Raw genomic sequence first — 18,237 nt, 5'->3', positions numbered from 1 at the left:
GATTCAGAGGTAAGCAGCGGAGGCTCGGTATTATAACCTCAAGCAGTGCATTCAGCAATCGTACAAAGCAATCATATAAAAAGTCAATTTCATATTGATGCGAACTCATGTGTCGCCTTCGAAACCATCACTTTCGAGCTCATAGAGCGTGTGGATACGCAGGGAGATCCAGACTTCGAAGGTTTCCAACACGGGTTCCTTGATAAGCACAACCGCCCAATGTCACGGTGACCGGCGTCCTACAAAGCCAGCCTTCAGCAATGCCATGGCTGCATATATTTGCAGAAGACGCAAGGTACATACCAAAAAAGCCCTCGCTGGAGTAGCCTTGGGAAGCGAAATTGAACCGCCTCCGACCACTGTGCCTGGCCCAGCGTACAGAGCTCGTCCTCAAAGCGGAATCTGTACTCGATGGTGACACGCTGGAGGGTAGCGTACGGCGGGAACGACAGCTCGTCTTCAATCATCCTACAGTGGTCATAAAGCATACTCAGCACAACCGGGTGAGTGAGACCTGCGTGATTGCGGTGCCGCATCTTCGGCCTGACTTTGCTGCTACGTCTGTCACCATTATGCCCGGATACCTCACCGCACCGCCGATCGATGACGAGATGCACGTGGCGAATTGTCTCGGAGCTGACTTGAGATAATAGATGCGGCAGCCAGTAATAATCTTTATCAAAAAGGCTAAGAGGGACGAGATATTCAAAGTGTATTTCCAGCGTCTCTAGGCGTCGGTGGATAGGCAACCTGATGTCATCTGTAGGGCAAATAGAAGTGTTACGAACCGTTAGTGCTGGGAGCTAATATCCACCACCCACCAATCAACGCTCGAGGTAGAGGATTGAGGCCCCACACACAGAATGTGAGTTTTTGAAGCGACCTTCCCATTCCTTTGAAAAACGACGAGAATACGGGTGTTATCGACTTCGATTTCGATGAGCGATAGCGTGTATCGAATTGCAACTTAATGTTGTGCAGACCGGAGTTCCACCCAGTAGTAGTCAAAAACCCAATTATATCCGAGTGCACGTCCGTCGCACAATCGAAATGCGTGAGACTAAGTGATCTGGTCTTGAATCGGAGGGGATCCGCGATCGTGTCAGCGTCATGATCGTCGTCGTTACGACGGTGTGTGTCGCACACCGGCACACAACGGAGGCCGGTAAGATTAGGGAGGGCGCAGATGAAGCGGCCGAAGGTAGTGACGTTGGGAAATTCGGTCATCGGTAGCACGAGCCGTGTAATGGTTGAGAAGGAGTGTATGTGATTGAAGAAGTCCATGTGTAGCCCGCCTGCTTGCCACTTCCCGTAGACAATAAGTTCCTTCACGTGGGTAAGGCGTCCTGCAAACACCGCGGCGAATGGCCCCAGATGTCCCATTTGTCCATGATCAAAGGAAGATCGCAGCACCACCCTTTCCGCGCACAGTAACAGCGCAGAGCGGGGGTCCCGTATTATGGCCCGTGATAGTCGAATAATGTCTTCGCGATGTCGTACATGCATGACTTTGGCGATCCATAGCTGACTTCTGGCGCAAAATTGCCTGCATACAAAGGGTGCATGCAATGAGCGCGTCGAAGAGCTCCCAAAGATAAAGAAGATCGATGATGAGATCCCAGATTTCCGGTGGCAATCGTACTGCCTTCATCGGGGAATGGGACTCTGAGCCCAAAGCACCCTTCGTAAGAGGAAGGGACATTAAGGACACTCTTCAAGTACATCGTTTTATGGAACTCACCTGTAACGCGACGTTCGAATCGATAGGAGCATTTCGCCTAACCATTTCGCTGTTGTCTTCAGTCAGATTTAAAGACGACCACGCATAAGATGACGTACGTATTCTCTCGGCTACGACGACCTGTCACCTTCTGTATGTACTTCTGCACTGCGCTCTTCAGTTTAAGGAGGAAGTCTACGATCATTCTCTTGGGCAACCTTCTGGCGTATCCAAATATGCACGCGGATCCCTACAGCCGTCAGTTTATACCTTACTGCTTGGCTTCCCCAGGAAAGCACAGGAGGACGAGTCAAAATGTGCTTGAATGTAGTTGATTCGGGGTGAAGGGGTAAGTATATATGTTTGCAGGCAACGCTGTGCAAATGCCGTGTATGCCAGATGCTGATGCAGAAGCATGATAGCGTTCGAAATCCAAAAATGGACAGTGGAAAGAACGTCAAGTCTGAATCAATGGCCTACTGCAGCAGTATCTCGAAAACCACTCTTGCAAGCAAAATTAATTTGCGGCATCGATACTTGGCCTCCGGTATGGATCATTGCGGCCGTATGCAAGCATCCTACACTTGGTATCAGACCATGTCTACTGTGCAAGATCGCCCTAGACCCTCCAATTACAACAAGATGACAACTCTCGTTATATGATTCGCGATCAGTGCATGCTGATTATATGCTGCATGGCCTCATTTGCGGCGGACGGGATATCCCATATTCATTGCAACTCGCGGGCTGTACATGCCGTTGTTCAGTGAGTAGCCTGACTTCGCTCAAGGTAAATTGAATACATACTGGAGGATCCCTCGCTCGTGCAGTCTAGGAAAACGGATCCTCATCAAGTTTGACCACCGCGCCTCGGTGATGCCAATGTCAGCTTCAAATTCCAGTCCAAATCTGTACTCAATCACGATACGCTCTAGCCGCTCGAACTGGGGAAGCATCAGTGCGGCTTCGATTGCGACGCAGCGAAGTGCGCTCGATGTCGGAGCCGCCATATCGATGTCCCCTTCAAATGCGCGTAGCCACCTTCCGCTCTCTTCACGGCCAAACGCACTAAAGAGATCATTATAAACACGTGATACGAGGAATTCTGCACCACCACTCACGGATCATCATCTTGATCCGAATCTACAGAGATGACGACCTCACGGATCGCCTGGGATTTCACTTGTGACAACAGATGTTCCATCCAGTAGTATTCCATGTCTTCATCGCCTTTGAGGAGGATATGCGACCTGATGGCCAGCGTTTCTAACCTCGTATTGGTGGAGAGGTCGATATCAGCTGCAGTACGGTCAGTGTCGGGTCCCTGCACGGTGCAGACTGACAAGAAATATGACTCACAAATCACATTCCGAGAGGGGACATCAAGCACGACCAACGACAATGTACGCAGCGAACTTCCAATTCCTGCAAGGAATGGCACCAAGCACGGAATATTGGACTTGAAAAAGTGGCCTGAGATCATGAGCCTGACATCGCGCAGACCGATGTTCCAGCCGGCGCGAATCATGAACGTGATGATGCGCCAATTCCAGAATCCAAGATCGAACTCGAAATGCGACAGTCGCAATGGTCGCATTCGAAACAGAGCAAATTTGGTGGGGTGCACTCCGTAATCATCGTCCCCAATGCGCTGGGTGATTGTAGTCTGTCTGCAGGTGAGGTGGACGAGGTTGGGGAGTGCACCGACCAGCCGACCGAACGTGGAGACGTTGGGAAGCGTGACAGTGCGGAGGTCAAGCCGTGTGACTGAGGAGAAGGACGAGAGGTGAATGTACAAGTCTGGATGCATGAGTTCTGGCCACACGCCGTTGAGTTCGAGATGTGTCAAGCCGACAAAGTGACCTCCAAATGTCGCTGCGAACGACATGAGATGGAGCAGTGTCTCTGCATTGGGATCTCCTAGTCGTATGAACTCCACCTGGAAAGGTGTGCAGCCATGCAGGCCGCTCTGCATCTTGCGTACAAGTTGCATCATTGTCGTGTGTCCACTAAGGCGTAAATTTCTGGCAAGGAGGAACCGGCTTCGAGAAGCCCATGTTCTGCATACGAGGGAACAGGCCTTGAGGTCATCGGAGCATCCCCAGGAGTAGAGATAGTCAATGAATAGATGCCAGATCTCGATAGGAAGCTGTGGCAATGTCTTTTGGTGGACAGCTTCACTTCGCGCGGCGGGCACATGAGTGATGTGAGAGACGGTAGCTGTGCTTCCTATGGTTGTGGATGACACGGAGAATCCGCACAAGTATGGGGAGAGGAGACGAAGCAAGGGCATGTTCGATGCTGTTTATAAGCTTCCTACTCTATATCGCATCATAAGAAAGAGTGTTAGTCTGAAGACGTCTGATTGTGACTCACTTATTCGCACAGTCGCTGCGTAGGTGCGTGCACGACTGTTATCTATATAGTGATTGAAGGGGGCGCTAAACTTGGACGGATTGATGAATCTGTCCAGAGTATCAATGATGCAAGGTACACCAACCAAAGAAGACATGATTGACACCACAATAACACGCCCCCGACGTGATCAATAGATCATCACCGGAGAGTTGATGGGCTGTGACCAGTTATGAGTATCTTGGCTTGTAATCAACCTTTGATGGTTGCGAGAGGAGTATGTTCGTTGGCAATGAAGAGGCTAGCTGTCGTAGAGTAGAGTAGATAATAGTATGCGGCTACGAAGTGCCGAAGCCTGCCAAAGTATCTGCAACTTCCAGGGGAACCCTCAAGCGCCGCGCGAGCGTCATTTAAATAGTAGCCGCCGCTGAAGTCAGCTGAGCTTCCGACGGTCAGCATTACTAATCGTCCGACATGAGAAGCACAGAGAGCTGTATCAAGCGTACAGCTGATTCGAGAACGGTGTCACTTCACATTCCTCTCACGGCGTCTGTGGAGCACCCAGCAAGGTGATGAGAATGACATTGCAATGCAGCCTCATAGTTGAAAGCGATGCTCTCGGTTCTAGTTCAGCGATAGTTACGTTGAAATATCCTTGACACTAGAGGCCTTTGGAGCATCAGTTTTCCTTCAACTGACCCCAAATGATAAGCTAGTGTATGTCTAGGGCTTCATTCCTTCTTGAACTTGGCTTGCATCCGAGACAGATTGTACCCCGCAGATATAAGGGTGACGTGCCTAAGTCATCGTGAATCAGTCTACTATACCAAGCTGGGAGGAACCACAAGGCTTACGTGAATCCTTGAACTGCATTGCCAAGTCTGGGTGGGCATCGTGAGATCAATGCAAACGTCAGAGTTGCCAACCACTTACGCTTCGCCAGCTGCGGAGATCTCTTCGGTGCATAACCCAAGATGGTTGGTGTACTGGAGGAAGTCCTGAAGAGAAGAGATGAAGTTCGACCGTCGAGGCTAGAAACAGCTGAGCACTCACCTCGAACATTCCAACAGCTTGCATGTGCATTGTCTTGTCGTGCTCTCCCGCGCGAGCGAGCGCCTCAACACACCTATAAGCCATATGAGCAATACATAGAGTGCCTCCCAGAGCTGACAGGTTACCATAGTGTACAAAGCCCGAAGGTTCCCTCTTCGCCACCTACGCCGTCGTCGGTCTTATTGACGTCATACCTATAGACGAGCCCCTATGTCGGTTTGTCAGTTGGCCCTTGTTCTATACATGCCATATAAACCCACATTGGATGTCAAACCGCCTCGCTCCGGGGACCGCAGAATCCGGCGCAAGGTACTCAAGAAGCGAGGATCCGACTAGATCGCCAAGATGAGCAGCAAATGATACAGATGAACGGAAGTTGTACCGGTGTCATGAAGAAGACTAGCGGCATGATGAGCAACGCCGAGTCGAGCACATCTTGGTCTTCATAGCTTTGTGCGAAGAACTGTTCCTCTGCGTTCCATGCCTTCTGCATGATATCCTCGTAAAGGGCGTCTCGCGCAGCATACCACTCGTTCCGTCTGGGACACGGAAGCGAGCGTTTCTCCGCGAGCCGTATCCCTACAAGCGGTGAGCGATGGTATATGGGCTACAGATGCATTATATGTACCTCTATCAATTGCGACCCTAGCAAGAAAATCTAGTCACGCGTTCCATATACGATAGAGACTGACAGACATACCACATCATGATCTTCGAGTACTAGAACAAAGGATTTATACAATCGTTTGGCAAGATCATTTGTACCACGCACCGTGAAATGGCGATGGCGGTTGCGAACTTCCCTATAAACGCAATTTATGATTCGTGACTTATGTTGAATAATCCCGAGCACATACCATATTGACCTGTGTGATCACAGAATGGCAGGGCATGTCAGTGCTACCACTTCTTAAATGATGACGGTGGACGCACAGATCGGGCTGGTTGCGGTTAGCAATAACGTCTTTAAATACCACTTAGCAGGAGACTATCGTGATTATATGCTCCTTACAGTCGACACTGGATACATTGCTCAGATATGTCCGGGTCGAGACGGGAGAGGGAGAGCACGTACATTTCTCGGACGGCAACCCTGGGGCGCGCGTTTCGTCAGTACGTCGAGGAGCTGCCATTCTCTCATGACGTACCAAGTGTCATAGGACTAAATATAACAGTAAAGAATAATTAGCGGCGGAGGGCGCCTCTGTCTGGATCAGTCTTACCAGTGGTTTGCCATACTAGATGGACGTCAGTATGGATGAACACCCAAGGAAAGTGAGACGTGCCTTCTGCGAAAGGTATATACAATCCATTCTATGCAAGATTAGTGATTTAGACATTGTACTAGCTGTGATAGCGTATATCTGAACAGTTCGTCAGCAAGCGGGCCTAGTGAGCTGCTTATCACATAACACTGACATGCGTACAATTCGCCGTATATATCCTGTTTTCCAACAGCACACATAAGCGTACATCATGGACTGTAAATCTATCAGACCGTACCAGCTGGACGTGATCTATAGCGCCGTTTCCAATACTGAATGTATGGTGTTAGTTTACCACGCTAGAGCAGGATGTCAGGGGGGGGGGGGACACACGTACCGGACAGGCTTCGAGCCTTTGTGCCCATCTAAATGAGTCAGTTCTTCCTCTGGGAAGAGCTTCTCGCCTGCACAAAATCAGAACATAACACCAGAGATGGAGAAAGCGATGCGCGTACCATGAATGGTGTACCTAGGGTCCATAGAATCAGTACGCTGGGACATACAATGGGTGATAAGCGGGAAAGAAAGGCTGACATGATACTCAGAGAGCCGTCGGGATTCTTGTTGCGCAGACGTTCGAAGATGAACTCCATGTACGCTGGGGGAGTTTCGTCACATCAGTGACGTTTGAATGCTAAGCATCAGCATGGTGCACTTGCCGTTCGCCTCGTGAGTGAAACCGAGGCGGATGAGCGCGTATAACGTGAATGACGAGTCCCGGATCCACGATGCCCTAACGGCATTCGCGTTGGTAATGACATATCCCACCAATAATAATATGCATACCGATAATCCCTACGCGGGAGACATATTCGTGTCAAACAGTTATTATTCCACCGGAGGATAGCTCACCAGTTTCTCGTACCGCCAATGTATTCTGGCAAACTGAAAGTAGGGCTTGCTACGATGGCACCTATCGACAAGGATATGTTGTGGATACATACAGAGGAGCTCGATGAGCGCATACCCGTTGGCTCGTAAATGAGGAGCTTGAGCGCGAGTGCGCTGCGATGCACGGCTTCTTTCCACGACCCATCATACGTAGAACGACGGATCCACGAATTCCAGTACTTGTTGGTGCCCTATCAACGCGGGAAAGTCAGAGATCGCCCCATAACTTTAGGTGCAAACACTCACCTTCAGAAGCTCGTGGAGCAAGCTCTACACGATTGTCACGACGAATAGTTCTTGCAACGAGTTTGCTTGCGTACCTTGGTCAGGAACGGATCATCTGGGGCTCGCAGCTCCGAGGCGCCAACCAGAAGCTCTAACACCGGAAGTATATTATGGGGCTGAGAGATGGGATAGAGACACCGACAGAGGACGCACTCTCGTACGGCACCCCCAGCTCCTGCGCCTTCTGAGGCGTCGGACGGGATGCAGGAGATTGAAATTGTTCACTCTCCGGCGGGATCCTCAAAACGAACGTGACAGTCTGACCCTCGGTTAGGCGCAGATCACAGCTCACGCCCGGCCCGAGATGGCCCTTCTTGGTGAGATCAAGCAGCACCAGCTCGATCTCGGGGTCGGCCACGTTGTCGAGCGACGACTCTGCAACATAGCGCAGGTCGAGGGAAAGCTTCGCGGCGTCAGACGCGAAGACGGCTTTGTTGTGCCTGCTGGGTGCCTTCGCCGCGGCAAAGTTGCTCGGAATCGAGTCGTCGGCGATGAGCTCGGTGGTGTGCGCGGCACGTGCGTAGTCGAAGGCTGGGGCACACTCGACGCGCAGGGGCAGCGAGCCGCGGATCACCTGTCATTCGACATTCATGGTAAGCGCGCATATAGTGGTTTCTGGCATGCAGAGCATTCAAGAACGTGCCTCGACGCGACGGATCAGCCAGGCTAGCAATGGTCGGGTGGTGGAACTTGATGGCTGGCGCGGGAGGAAGTCTGCCAATATACCGATGGTTACATTCTGGGCGTGTCTTGCAAAGCACCATATTCGTACCTGTTACTGTGGCTACGCCTTGGTCGTTGAGAAACCTGGAAACCTGTCAAGAAGGGGCAAGACAGCAACAATAGTATGACGTGCTTTGTTCGTAGCACCTAAGGCAAGCAATGCACAGCGAAATTGAGAGATCAGAACTTCTCACAGATGACTGGGTGTATGCATACATTGGAACTAGGGAGATAGCTCTGCTTGGTGGTAAACGGGATGGTCGGCGTGATCGAGAAGTGGCCGCCCTACAGAAGCACAATCAGAAAACATTTCAAGCGCAGGGATGCAGTTCAGAGAACTGCCGACCTTGTCCTTGTCCAGGATACGCGCGAAAATCGACGGAGAGTCGAAGTTGGGGACGCAGTAGCTCTCGACTGCAGGGAGAACGAGTATGAGGTTAGGGTTAGGTTCCAGGAGTAACAGATCCGCGCGAGTCTTCCCGTTCCCAGACAAGCCCTCACTCGCGCAGGTGAGGGGGGGGAGGAGGCGTTGCAGGCGAGCTCTAAACCACACAGGGTATGCAGTACTCACCGGAGCCATCGATGCTGACCTGCAAAAACGCGTCTAGTCTCTAGTGCGAGCTCGACATGTGCGCGGCAGAGATACTCACCAGAGCCGCCGTCCTGAGGTTGCCGATACTGCGGGGGGTCTCTTGTAAGACGAGGGCTATGGCAGTCCAGAAGTGCGAAGCTCACAGTCCGTGGTCTGCGAGGCCGATGTAGCCTCTGTCGTTGGGCTTGTTCACGTTCATGCCGATGCGCGAGATCGTGCAGACAGACCCTGTCGTTCAGATGGGTGCGGGTAGAAGTAGAAGTACAGCCTGGCAAGACGCCGTGTTATACATATACACGCCGCGAGCGCTCTTCTCGGCGATGGCGAGGCAAGTGTGAGATCGGGGCAGACGAAGAGAGACGTTGTGGGCGCAGGCAAGACAGGTTAGGTCATATGACGGCCTCGATCAATCATGTCGGCGCAGCGTCACTATTGCCATCGCGCGCCTACGTCTGCCGAAAACGCCGACGCCAAGTAAAGTGCAGACTGCATCCAGATGAAATAGCTTATGGAGATGACGCAGACAGACTACAGTACATGCGTAGTGTGTGGTTCCTTTAATAGGGCAAGCGCGGCGTGCGCGGGGTCAGTATCGTAAACGAAGGCAGGCAAAGCGTCCAATCGGCCAACGACAGTAGTGTACACTAAGACAACGAGCTGTAGCAGCAGCAGTGTGGGAGTCCGCGGACATCGATGGCTGGCTGTAGCGAGAGATGTGGTGGACCCGTAAGACCCATGAGCGAAACAAAAAGCAGCAGGCCCCGGCACCTGCAGAGCAACGAGATAAATCAGAGACAGGCACAACAACCAGGGGCTGTCATGACCCTGGCCCGTCGGAGCGCGCCGACGATGGGCGCGCACCCGGGTCCGCAGACAGCGCCGCGAACACGCGCGGCTGGCCCTCCACGACAGGCAGGCTCGCCAGCGTCCCCCGCGGCGAGCCCGCACCCGCGCTCGAGCCTATGCTCGCGCGCACGTCTGCCCATGCGCCCTCGGTGACGTCCTCCGAGCGCGCGCGCTCGAGCAGCGGCACCGCCACCGCGCTGTCGTCGCTCGCCGTGCGTCGGTGCGGCGGCGCCGCGCACGGCCCCGGGCGGCCCGGCAGGAACCGGTGCATGTACGGCGGCGAGTTCGGCGGCGAGCCGGGCAGCGTGAGCGAGTAGCGCTGGTCCTGCTGGCGCGCGAAGATCGAGCCCGTGCCCGCGCCGGTGGGGAAGCCGGGGGAGCCAGAGCCGGGGGGCGGGCTGAGCTTGCCCGCGGCGCGCCCGAACTCGTCGGCGGCGTCGGGGTCGGCGACGAGCGTGGTGTCCGTGTACCGGAGGGCGGCGTCCTGCTCTGCATGGGTAGGGAGCACCGCGGCGGCGCCGTAGTCGGAGAAGTGCGACATGCGGTGCGTGTCTGTGGTGTACTGCGACGAGACGTCCGCGCGGTGGGACCACTGCGAGTACCGCGACGCGCGGGCCGTGTCGTCGGACGTGCTGTAGCGATCCGTCATGCTCCCGCGCCGCGCCAGGATGTACGCGACGTCCGCAAGGTCGCCCTTGCTGCCGCTATCGCGCAGCGCCTCCAGAGAGCGCAGACGTGGGCGCCGCCGCATGTACATCCACCGCGCACCGAAGATGAGCCCACACAGCACGAAAAAGCCCACACAGCCCAGCACCACGTCGACGCCGACCGACAGCTTATGGTGTGTTGGCAAGGCAGGCGTGCTGCCCTGCGCGGTGGGATCCAGCGGCTGGTTGTTCACGCGCACGGTCGTGAACTCCTGCAGCGCCGTCGTCGCGTTCGTCAGACCCAGCAGGCCCAGCCGCGGGTTCGTCATGTAGCCCGCCGCCTGCACAGTGTCGTTCGGGAGGAACGCGCCCGCGCTGTCGGGTGGCTCGTACGCCATGACTGTGTACGTGCTGCGCAGGAACGGCACACCGAGAACGAGGTCCGGGAGCGAGATCGACGCGCCGATCAGCGCCGCGTTCTGGATCATCCCCGTGCACACCGTGGCGCCGCTATCGGGCGGGTACGACAAGTCCAGTGGGTGCAGCGCGATCGGCGGCCGGTCGTCGAGCGTGATCGTCATGTTGATGGGCATCGTGCACGGGACGTAGTCTAACGTGCCGTCAGCACACCGCGCACACAAAACACGTCAAGACGGACTCACACGTTCCGTCGGAGGTGGGCGATATTCCCAGCGCGCCGTAGATGCCGTTCGCAATGCTCGGCGACGCAAGGATCACAGGCGTCCCCGAGTCCAGCACCGCGGAGGGATACGCCAGGCCCGACACCGACTCGCCCAGCGTGACCTCCTTCGGCTCGCCATTCACCCAGACCGTGATACCTCGGACGCTCGCCTCCCAGTACAGCGCACCAACCCGCTCAGTAACCAGACTGGCATAGTGGATCGTGCTGGGGTCGGACACCACCGCATCTGGATGTCGACCGATTCCCAGTACCGAGGGTACGGCGCTGGAGCCGGGTCGCTCAAGCGCAAGAGAAATGAAGGGCTCGGCGGGTGCAGTGTCATTCGGAGTCATGCTGAACAGGTTAGAGGCAAACGCCGCGCCATCTGCGTTGTTCGTGAATTCTTGTGGGACCTGTTGCGCTATCTCGGAATCGAGGGGCAGGGCGAGGCCTAGGATACCGGTAAACTCGGATTCTAGAGGTTCTTCATTGACGGTCGAAGCGGCAGCTGAAAGGCGGTAGAAATAAGATAACAATACGAGTGGAGACGGGAGGTGAGCGTTTGGGAAGGAAGAAGCGAGATAACCATGGTGAGCGCGGATGCGGTATCAAAGATGGCGATGATCACTCCAGTTTGAGTGAAGGTCTAGCAGACGACGCGCATCACATACCGGTATCAACCAGTGTGATGGGCTGCAGATTACGGGAGACCTCCGAGCATGCCATGCCTGCTCGACTGTCTACAACAGGATGCGGTCGCATACCTGAATACCAGTAACATGATAGGCGCACATAGGTGTGCATGTATCGGAAAGCCATAATCTGAAAAGACTGGCGATGAGGGGGATAGTCAAGGAATGTGACCACGACGCGAATGGATCACCATGCCCAAGACCGACTCCAGACATAAGCGAAGCATGAGATGCGCTGCCATATACCGCGCCTGTCGTAGACGATGTGTCTGGGTCGATGAAGAGCCGTGCATACACACGGCCAGGAAGGTGGTGACGAATGCCAGTCGGGCACAGTGATGACATGTCGAACGCGACTGGGGGTGGATGCAAGAACTCACCTAGTGCCTGGTTCGTAATGGTGTACCCGCCTACGTCTACCGTATCCCACACGATGGGCCCGATGACTTGGCCCTCAGCGTAAGTCATGTCGAATGTCTGGCCGGTCGATGTTGAGGAGGAGGGGTCGTAGAGGTGCCCGCCTGTCTGGCTGCACGATGATGAGGAGCATGACTTGGATGCAATCCACTGGGAGCACGGTCAGTGGATGGAACAGCGAAGATGGACGGGTAGCTGACGAGGTCTGCGGAGCCGGTGTCGACCTGGAGGGAAAGGTTCTGACGGGAGGGGCCCACGAGGACGGAGAGGGTGTACACACTGCGCGCGTGATGAGATAGCGATGGGAGTGCTGGCGATAGGACACTCACGACTCGTAGGGAGAGCCCGAGAGAAGCTGGAGAGGCAGCACGACGCCGCCATTTCCGCCGGGGCCTTCTCTGCGGACGGGCTGCTGTCTGGCCTTGCCTTTCCATACACGCGAGGTAGAAGCGGCGTCTGCATGCATGAAGGGGTGGGTGGGGGCGAGGAGGAAAGAGAGACTGGGTAAGGAAAATGAGCGTCAGGGGGCTAGGCGAGTAATATGAGCAAGGGCATCTGTGCGGCGGCAAGACCGTTGGCTGGGCAAGGTCGTCCCCGATCATGTTCTCCAGCTAGTCTTCCGGCGCTTCTGCCGTCGCTAGTCCTGCCCCGCCGCGGCACCTCCGTTGGCCTTGCTAGCCTCGTCATCCCCTTCTCTTCCTTGCACCCAATACACTATTTTTGTTCTCAACATACGCCCCAACGTCTTCGACGACGAAGACTCCTTGCTCAGGAACCTACAGGAACGCGCCCATTGCGCGCCCGGACGTTCACTGGGCGGCATCAGCTCACCGCGACTTTCCGTCTCCGCGACCACCATGTCAATCGAAATGACCTCCACAGCCCCAGATCTGGATCTCACAATCATTCCCGTTTACATCATCATCCCTCGCTCATATTCAAATGGAATCAAGCAATGTTACAGTCATCACCTGCACTTTAATTCAAAATGAACGCCCTCTTCAGCATCGCCCGGTTGTAAGTCTTGACGCAATGCACGACCGCCGCGTGACCTCTTCGTTACCCACAGTCTCTTTTTAACTAACAACTTATGCGGAATCACAGCTTACCATCCTTCGGTCACGGGCTGCTCGTGCCCGCCTGAGCACTACGCATATGACATGATGGCCAAGCCTAGTTACAACAACGTTGCGGCCAGGGACACCCCGCGAAACTGATGCTAATTTACTCTATTGGGTCTGCATCTGTCAACGACGTGTTCTGGCGCACGACTCATTAGCGCTCTCCGGGTGGCGGTGGAGCGTCCAAAGCCTGCGCGTGCGCCTGGCTCGGCCATGACCTCGGCGTTTCTCTTGATGCGGTGTCTGTGCGGTCTGCTTTCACCGACGTATGCGGCGGCACGCAAGATTGTGAGACGTTTATCGTGGGACCGATCCACGCCAATACTAGCGCCTTCGATACACGGAATCAAAGGAGCAACAACTTGTGGCAATCAACGCCACAATCCTATGACGGGCGTTATTATGCAGAATCATTTCGAGACCCGCTCGCATCCTGTTCAAACACTCTGACGTACCTTTGACAATCGGTCCAGGGGCATCAGTTCCTCCTCAAGAACCCGGTGTGCCAGAGCGAAACCAGACAGGAACGCGCAGAGGAGAAAGCCGGGCGACTCGCCGGGGAGGCTAAGAAGCAAGCCAGAAGTATCGCACCGCGACCTGCTCGGTGAGACGGTCTCTGGAGACTACACTACAATGCGACAGTGCAAGAGCGCGTGTATTGTCGGCCACACGTTCAAAATAATTACTCGAGATGATGAGTACAAGTGTGCGTGGCCTTATCTTGTGTCGTCCGCCCGGCAGTCCCTGATTGCGCCTGGCTCGTAATCCTTCAGCATAACACCGTCTTTTCGTTAGCCGCTCGGCTTTATTTCACCAGTAGCTCTGGTATCCTCTCGCCTTTCTTCGCGAGCGGCTCATGTGGCTATACCTTGTCCGACACAGATGCCCCGACAGCTTCAATGGGAGCTGAATGCACGGTCTTTTACTTGCCACATATACATATTATAGAGTCTGACCTCTTATGGTAATCAGTTCCGCTTCCGAACAGCTCAGCGCGCGGGCCGAAAATGTAAGCGCAAGATTAGACTATGAGAAGCCTGCGGTGACATATTGATCGATGTTCCGTTCGGAAATATCAAGCATCTTAGCCATCTGCTAATGTCCGCGACCTGGTCCGGCCCGGGCACATAAGGAAATGGACAGCCTTGCTCTACTACACTATGGTTATACGATCTTGGAATCCCGTCCCTCGCTGTGCTTTACCTTATGTTGTACAGACGCAATGCGTGCACCCTCCGACACACTCTCCCTCTTTGCTGGTTCTCCCCTTGGTACCGCGAAACGTGCCACTGTATTTGTCCTACCTCTACTAACATGAATTTGGTACATGCAACCACTTCTCGCATCCTGCCCTTTGGCAGACCCTCATGTCGCCCTGTGAAGGAGTGTCCAACAAAGGGATTCGTGCTGCGTAGCGGTGCCTGTGTTGGCACCGCGGACGGCGTTCCTTCGCACTCAGCCATCCGGAACTTCTCTGCGCATCAACTCTGCGCATGCCTTGTGTACCGTCGCCTCAAGGTGAATCATAGCATCTCGATTTTATCCCTCGCCTTAGTCTTTTCTACTGAACCTCCGTAGCAGTACCTGCCACCTCTATAGCACCTCCTTCGCTTTACAGCAGAAAGATGCACTTTCGGTCCGTTCCATTTCCTATTTCCGCAGTGTACAGAGTACCGATGGGTCACTAACTATATCGCTCCGGGAACTGTAGCTGCAGACGCAGAAAACCTTACCGGAAGAGAGCGCCTGCAGTAACGATCTTCGCATTTGATTTAGACGGAAGTGAACCAATCGTCATTGAACACGGTCTCGTCAGATTCGTGTTGTCTACGCCTTCTTTGGGCACTGGGTCTCACGGCCAATAAATATGTGGCGCAATGACGGCGGCGGGACGCACCAAGTTAATATAGTGCCCACAGCGCTTATAGTGGTTGCGGATGCTTCGGGAAGGATGAAGATGTATACATCTGGTGCGTGTCGAATATGCTCACCGACGGTGTTTTGTAGAAGAATGTGTCTGTCGGGACGAACATGAACCACTCGACATTTTGTAGCCCGTATTTTTGTAGCCCTTATGAAGTATCAAGCCCGGCACTTTTGTAACATGCAAACGCTATTAGGAGCAGTGGTGTCTAACGCGGAGGTTGATAACGTCATTGAATCGGACCTTTCAATGAATGACCACCACAAGCGTTATGCAGTAGATGATTGGTCGACGACGGCGATGTGCTTACGAGTGGATTATATCTATACCATATCCTCCTGCCTCGCGACTATTATCAGTTTACGCAATATGCTTTTCGATATATATTTTCTTTGTTCTATAAATGGGCCACGTTTGATTGTCATCAAGGATATAGTTCACTTGGTCCTGCCTCGCTGCTCGCATTATATCTGACTGCGCCTAGCCGTGCTACACAAGTCCTTTGACCTCGAGCAAATCGGACTGTCATATGGAAATCACTTGTGAGCCAGCTCCTCAAGAGGAACATCCATGATACTGGATGACGTCATGGTCATTGTTCTTCGTCCACTGAAACGCCTGCAGTTGAGCCTAGTAGCGGTCATCAGAACGCGCAAGGGTGGACTTCTGTCGCATCGCATACGCACAATGCATATAGAGAATTGACGTAGGCTTTGCAGTACATGACCACGGTCAGACGAGTTGGGGACAAGGAATGGCATTCATACCTTTCGCGGCAGCGGAATGGAAGATGATCCATACGAAAACGTCCGGGGAGAAAGCGCGATACTAGGTCCATGCGAGTATTGAGATCAGGGGCATCCACAGATATAGTCTCTCACAGTGATGAATTGCCCGAGTTGTAGAATTCTGACACGGGTGTGTGAACACGAGTCGTGAGGCCGAGTAAGCACCACGTACGTAGTCATGAGCGCGCGGTTCACTATGATGACCGTAAGCCTGTCGAGCAACCTCTCCATGCTGTACAAGTCAGTGAGCGCCCGCACAAGTAGCGCCAAGTAGTCACCTTTTAAGTCCTGTGCGTTTGTCCCGCATGAAGAGTACGAGTGTCGTGGTAGTGATGATATCCGCAACTGAGGCGGACACAGTTTGTAGAGGAGATGCTACCTGTAAATAACAAGTGAGAATGCAAGGAGTAACATGTAATTTCAAATGTCCCTTAAGCCGAGCGAATGCATTCACCGAGCTCCCATATACATAGCTGACAACTAGTATATGTTTTTAGCGCAGATACAGATCAAGTTTGCCCTTACGCTAAATGCACTCCCACTGTACCCATGCTCAATAAATGTTCATTGTTAGAGTTGAGGATTCCAAGTACGTACCAAAACCAGATGCTGACCCAAAACAGATAGATAAGAGATATGAATGCAAAGGGAAACATAAATGGCACACCACATGACACGACTGCAAGGAGGACCTCATTTCCAGACACATCAGAAAACTCGAAAATCTGGATCAGAGAATAGAACATACCGTGGCAACAACGATGACCGGCCGATACCACGTGTTTGCAAGTACTGACAAGACGAATGTCATAATATGAACATCTTGGTAGCTGAATGTAGCATCGAAGACCCACAGTGCCAGATGTGATAGGCATAATAGCTGCAAATAACGTCAACAGGGAAAGTAAGGGATATGTCTCGGACATGCTCCATACCACTGTACTATCAAGACATTGATATCCTTCTACGATTAGAGACTAGGAGCCGCAAATTCAGTCTCCAAAAACTCACGGAGAGACCATAGCTGACCTGCACGTTGTGTCAGCGTCACACACCGGAGGATAGTTTAGGTCGCCTACCAACGTGGCGCTATATTCAAATCATCATAGTGAGACATAGCATGCTGTAGCATTGTAGGAATGATCACAGACTTGCTCAATGGAAAGATTGCAGAGATATTAGCATGCGATATCACAGTAATGTTCCAGATGACCTGCGAACGGTATTTAGAACTTGACGTCGTGGAATACACGAAGCATAGTAGATACAACTGTACCGCGATATCGGACATAGTGGTCCCAGTATCCAAAATCCTGGCGGCCTTCATGAGTGAAATCCAAAGCATACAACGGTAAACGTGGCATATTCTCACCATGTAAACATAACCTTGTGATAGAGATGGACGCCTCGGCATACAAACCATATCGTATCGCGATGCGAAAATTTGTACCAGCGCCTTGAAAGTTGATATGCCACCTGTCGCGCGAGTAACGACGGGAATAGTAGAAGAATTGACCGCATGCCACTCCCCAGAATCTGTGCGACAAGTCTTGAGTCAGCTGGAATGTCAAGGATTAAGAGTACTGAATTACAAAACAGAGAAAATAACTGCTATATAAATGCAGCCAATATTTGGTGCCAGATGCAAGTTCAATCCGGTCATGGCACAGATAAAGATCTCTGGGGGAGTGTCGAGAACCGCCGGGAGACAGGACCCCTCGCCCTTAGATAGTACAGGAAACGCACTTCAATCAGAGGCTATACTTGATCCGATGCCTTTGAAATGTCTTTCTGTCAAATGCATTGCATACACAACTTTATCACAAATCTATCTAAAGTTGAGATCAGCATTTGAAAGTGTTCGTTGTGTTGGAGTATCTCACGCCGATAGGCCGTGGTGGACATGACACGACATGCGGTGCACGACTCAATTGGGAAACACGATGACGCCGTCACCTGGGCGTCCATGGACCATACGCCGCCCAAAAATCTCAAGCCAGCTTCCTATGATAGGTATGGCACCCAAAAGATGAGACTTCTTTGCCGGGGATGTCCCCGGCTCCGCTGAGCGCGCTGAACTGAGCACATGCCAAGTCTGCGGGGTGGAGGACTACCTGGAACACTCAATAATCGATTGTACGGCACCCGGGTGGCCCGAGATGTAGCGACTCACGGAGCACCTCTAGGTTCGGAAACGTCACTACTAGCCATGGCTGGGCCTAGGTGGTATCCTAGG

General features: G+C 53.2%; 4 protein-coding genes across 4 annotated transcripts; all 4 read right to left on the bottom strand.

Annotated features, from left to right (window-relative positions):
* Positions 1–139: 139 nt before the first annotated feature.
* On the bottom strand, positions 140–4,013 carry POSPLADRAFT_1157503 (hypothetical protein; the record flags this gene model as incomplete). The annotated part of the gene is made up of 9 exons (XM_024487195.1): positions 140–269; positions 304–760; positions 822–1,326; positions 1,430–1,681; positions 1,742–1,790; positions 1,840–1,941; positions 2,528–2,788; positions 2,842–3,019; positions 3,080–4,013. 9 exons carry the CDS (start codon positions 4,011–4,013, stop codon positions 140–142), a joined length of 2,868 nt encoding a protein of 955 aa, XP_024333858.1.
* A 688-nt stretch (positions 4,014–4,701) lies between these two features.
* On the bottom strand, positions 4,702–9,083 carry POSPLADRAFT_1067876 (glycoside hydrolase family 15 protein; the record flags this gene model as incomplete). Its single annotated transcript, XM_024482239.1, has 33 exons — positions 4,702–4,873; positions 4,930–4,956; positions 5,009–5,073; positions 5,129–5,201; positions 5,254–5,336; positions 5,389–5,460; positions 5,511–5,707; positions 5,757–5,773; positions 5,829–5,848; positions 5,901–5,931; positions 5,986–5,994; positions 6,062–6,092; positions 6,141–6,148; positions 6,204–6,221; positions 6,277–6,290; positions 6,352–6,366; positions 6,415–6,442; positions 6,556–6,572; positions 6,632–6,665; positions 6,731–6,797; positions 6,849–6,862; positions 6,928–6,991; positions 7,053–7,126; positions 7,180–7,188; positions 7,246–7,306; positions 7,361–7,475; positions 7,736–8,143; positions 8,213–8,283; positions 8,342–8,384; positions 8,509–8,577; positions 8,639–8,699; positions 8,920–8,970; positions 9,028–9,083. The coding sequence occupies 33 exons, from the start codon at positions 9,081–9,083 to the stop codon at positions 4,807–4,809; spliced, it is 1,989 nt and encodes a 662-aa protein (XP_024333857.1). The 3' UTR covers positions 4,702–4,806.
* Positions 9,084–9,361: 278 nt separating this feature from the next.
* POSPLADRAFT_1076338 (hypothetical protein) lies at positions 9,362–12,634 on the bottom strand (the record flags this gene model as incomplete). Its single annotated transcript, XM_024482908.1, has 5 exons — positions 9,362–10,987; positions 11,040–11,567; positions 12,132–12,318; positions 12,369–12,447; positions 12,498–12,634. 5 exons carry the CDS (start codon positions 12,632–12,634, stop codon positions 9,702–9,704), a joined length of 2,217 nt encoding a protein of 738 aa, XP_024333856.1. The 3' UTR covers positions 9,362–9,701.
* Positions 12,635–15,749: 3,115 nt separating this feature from the next.
* POSPLADRAFT_1036961 (hypothetical protein) lies at positions 15,750–17,292 on the bottom strand (the record flags this gene model as incomplete). Its single annotated transcript, XM_024477186.1, has 13 exons — positions 15,750–15,831; positions 15,900–15,924; positions 15,981–16,041; positions 16,095–16,122; positions 16,174–16,233; positions 16,280–16,380; positions 16,527–16,542; positions 16,599–16,726; positions 16,750–16,881; positions 17,013–17,030; positions 17,057–17,090; positions 17,153–17,214; positions 17,278–17,292. The coding sequence occupies 13 exons, from the start codon at positions 17,290–17,292 to the stop codon at positions 15,750–15,752; spliced, it is 762 nt and encodes a 253-aa protein (XP_024333855.1).
* Between the last annotated feature and the right edge of the window lie 945 nt (positions 17,293–18,237).

Source organism: Postia placenta (assembly GCF_002117355.1).
Source record: "Postia placenta MAD-698-R-SB12 unplaced genomic scaffold POSPLAscaffold_19, whole genome shotgun sequence".
Classification (NCBI taxonomy): domain Eukaryota; kingdom Fungi; phylum Basidiomycota; class Agaricomycetes; order Polyporales; family Adustoporiaceae; genus Rhodonia; species Rhodonia placenta.
Note: the sequence above shows the minus strand (reverse complement) of the source record. Positions and strands in the feature narration are given on the sequence as shown.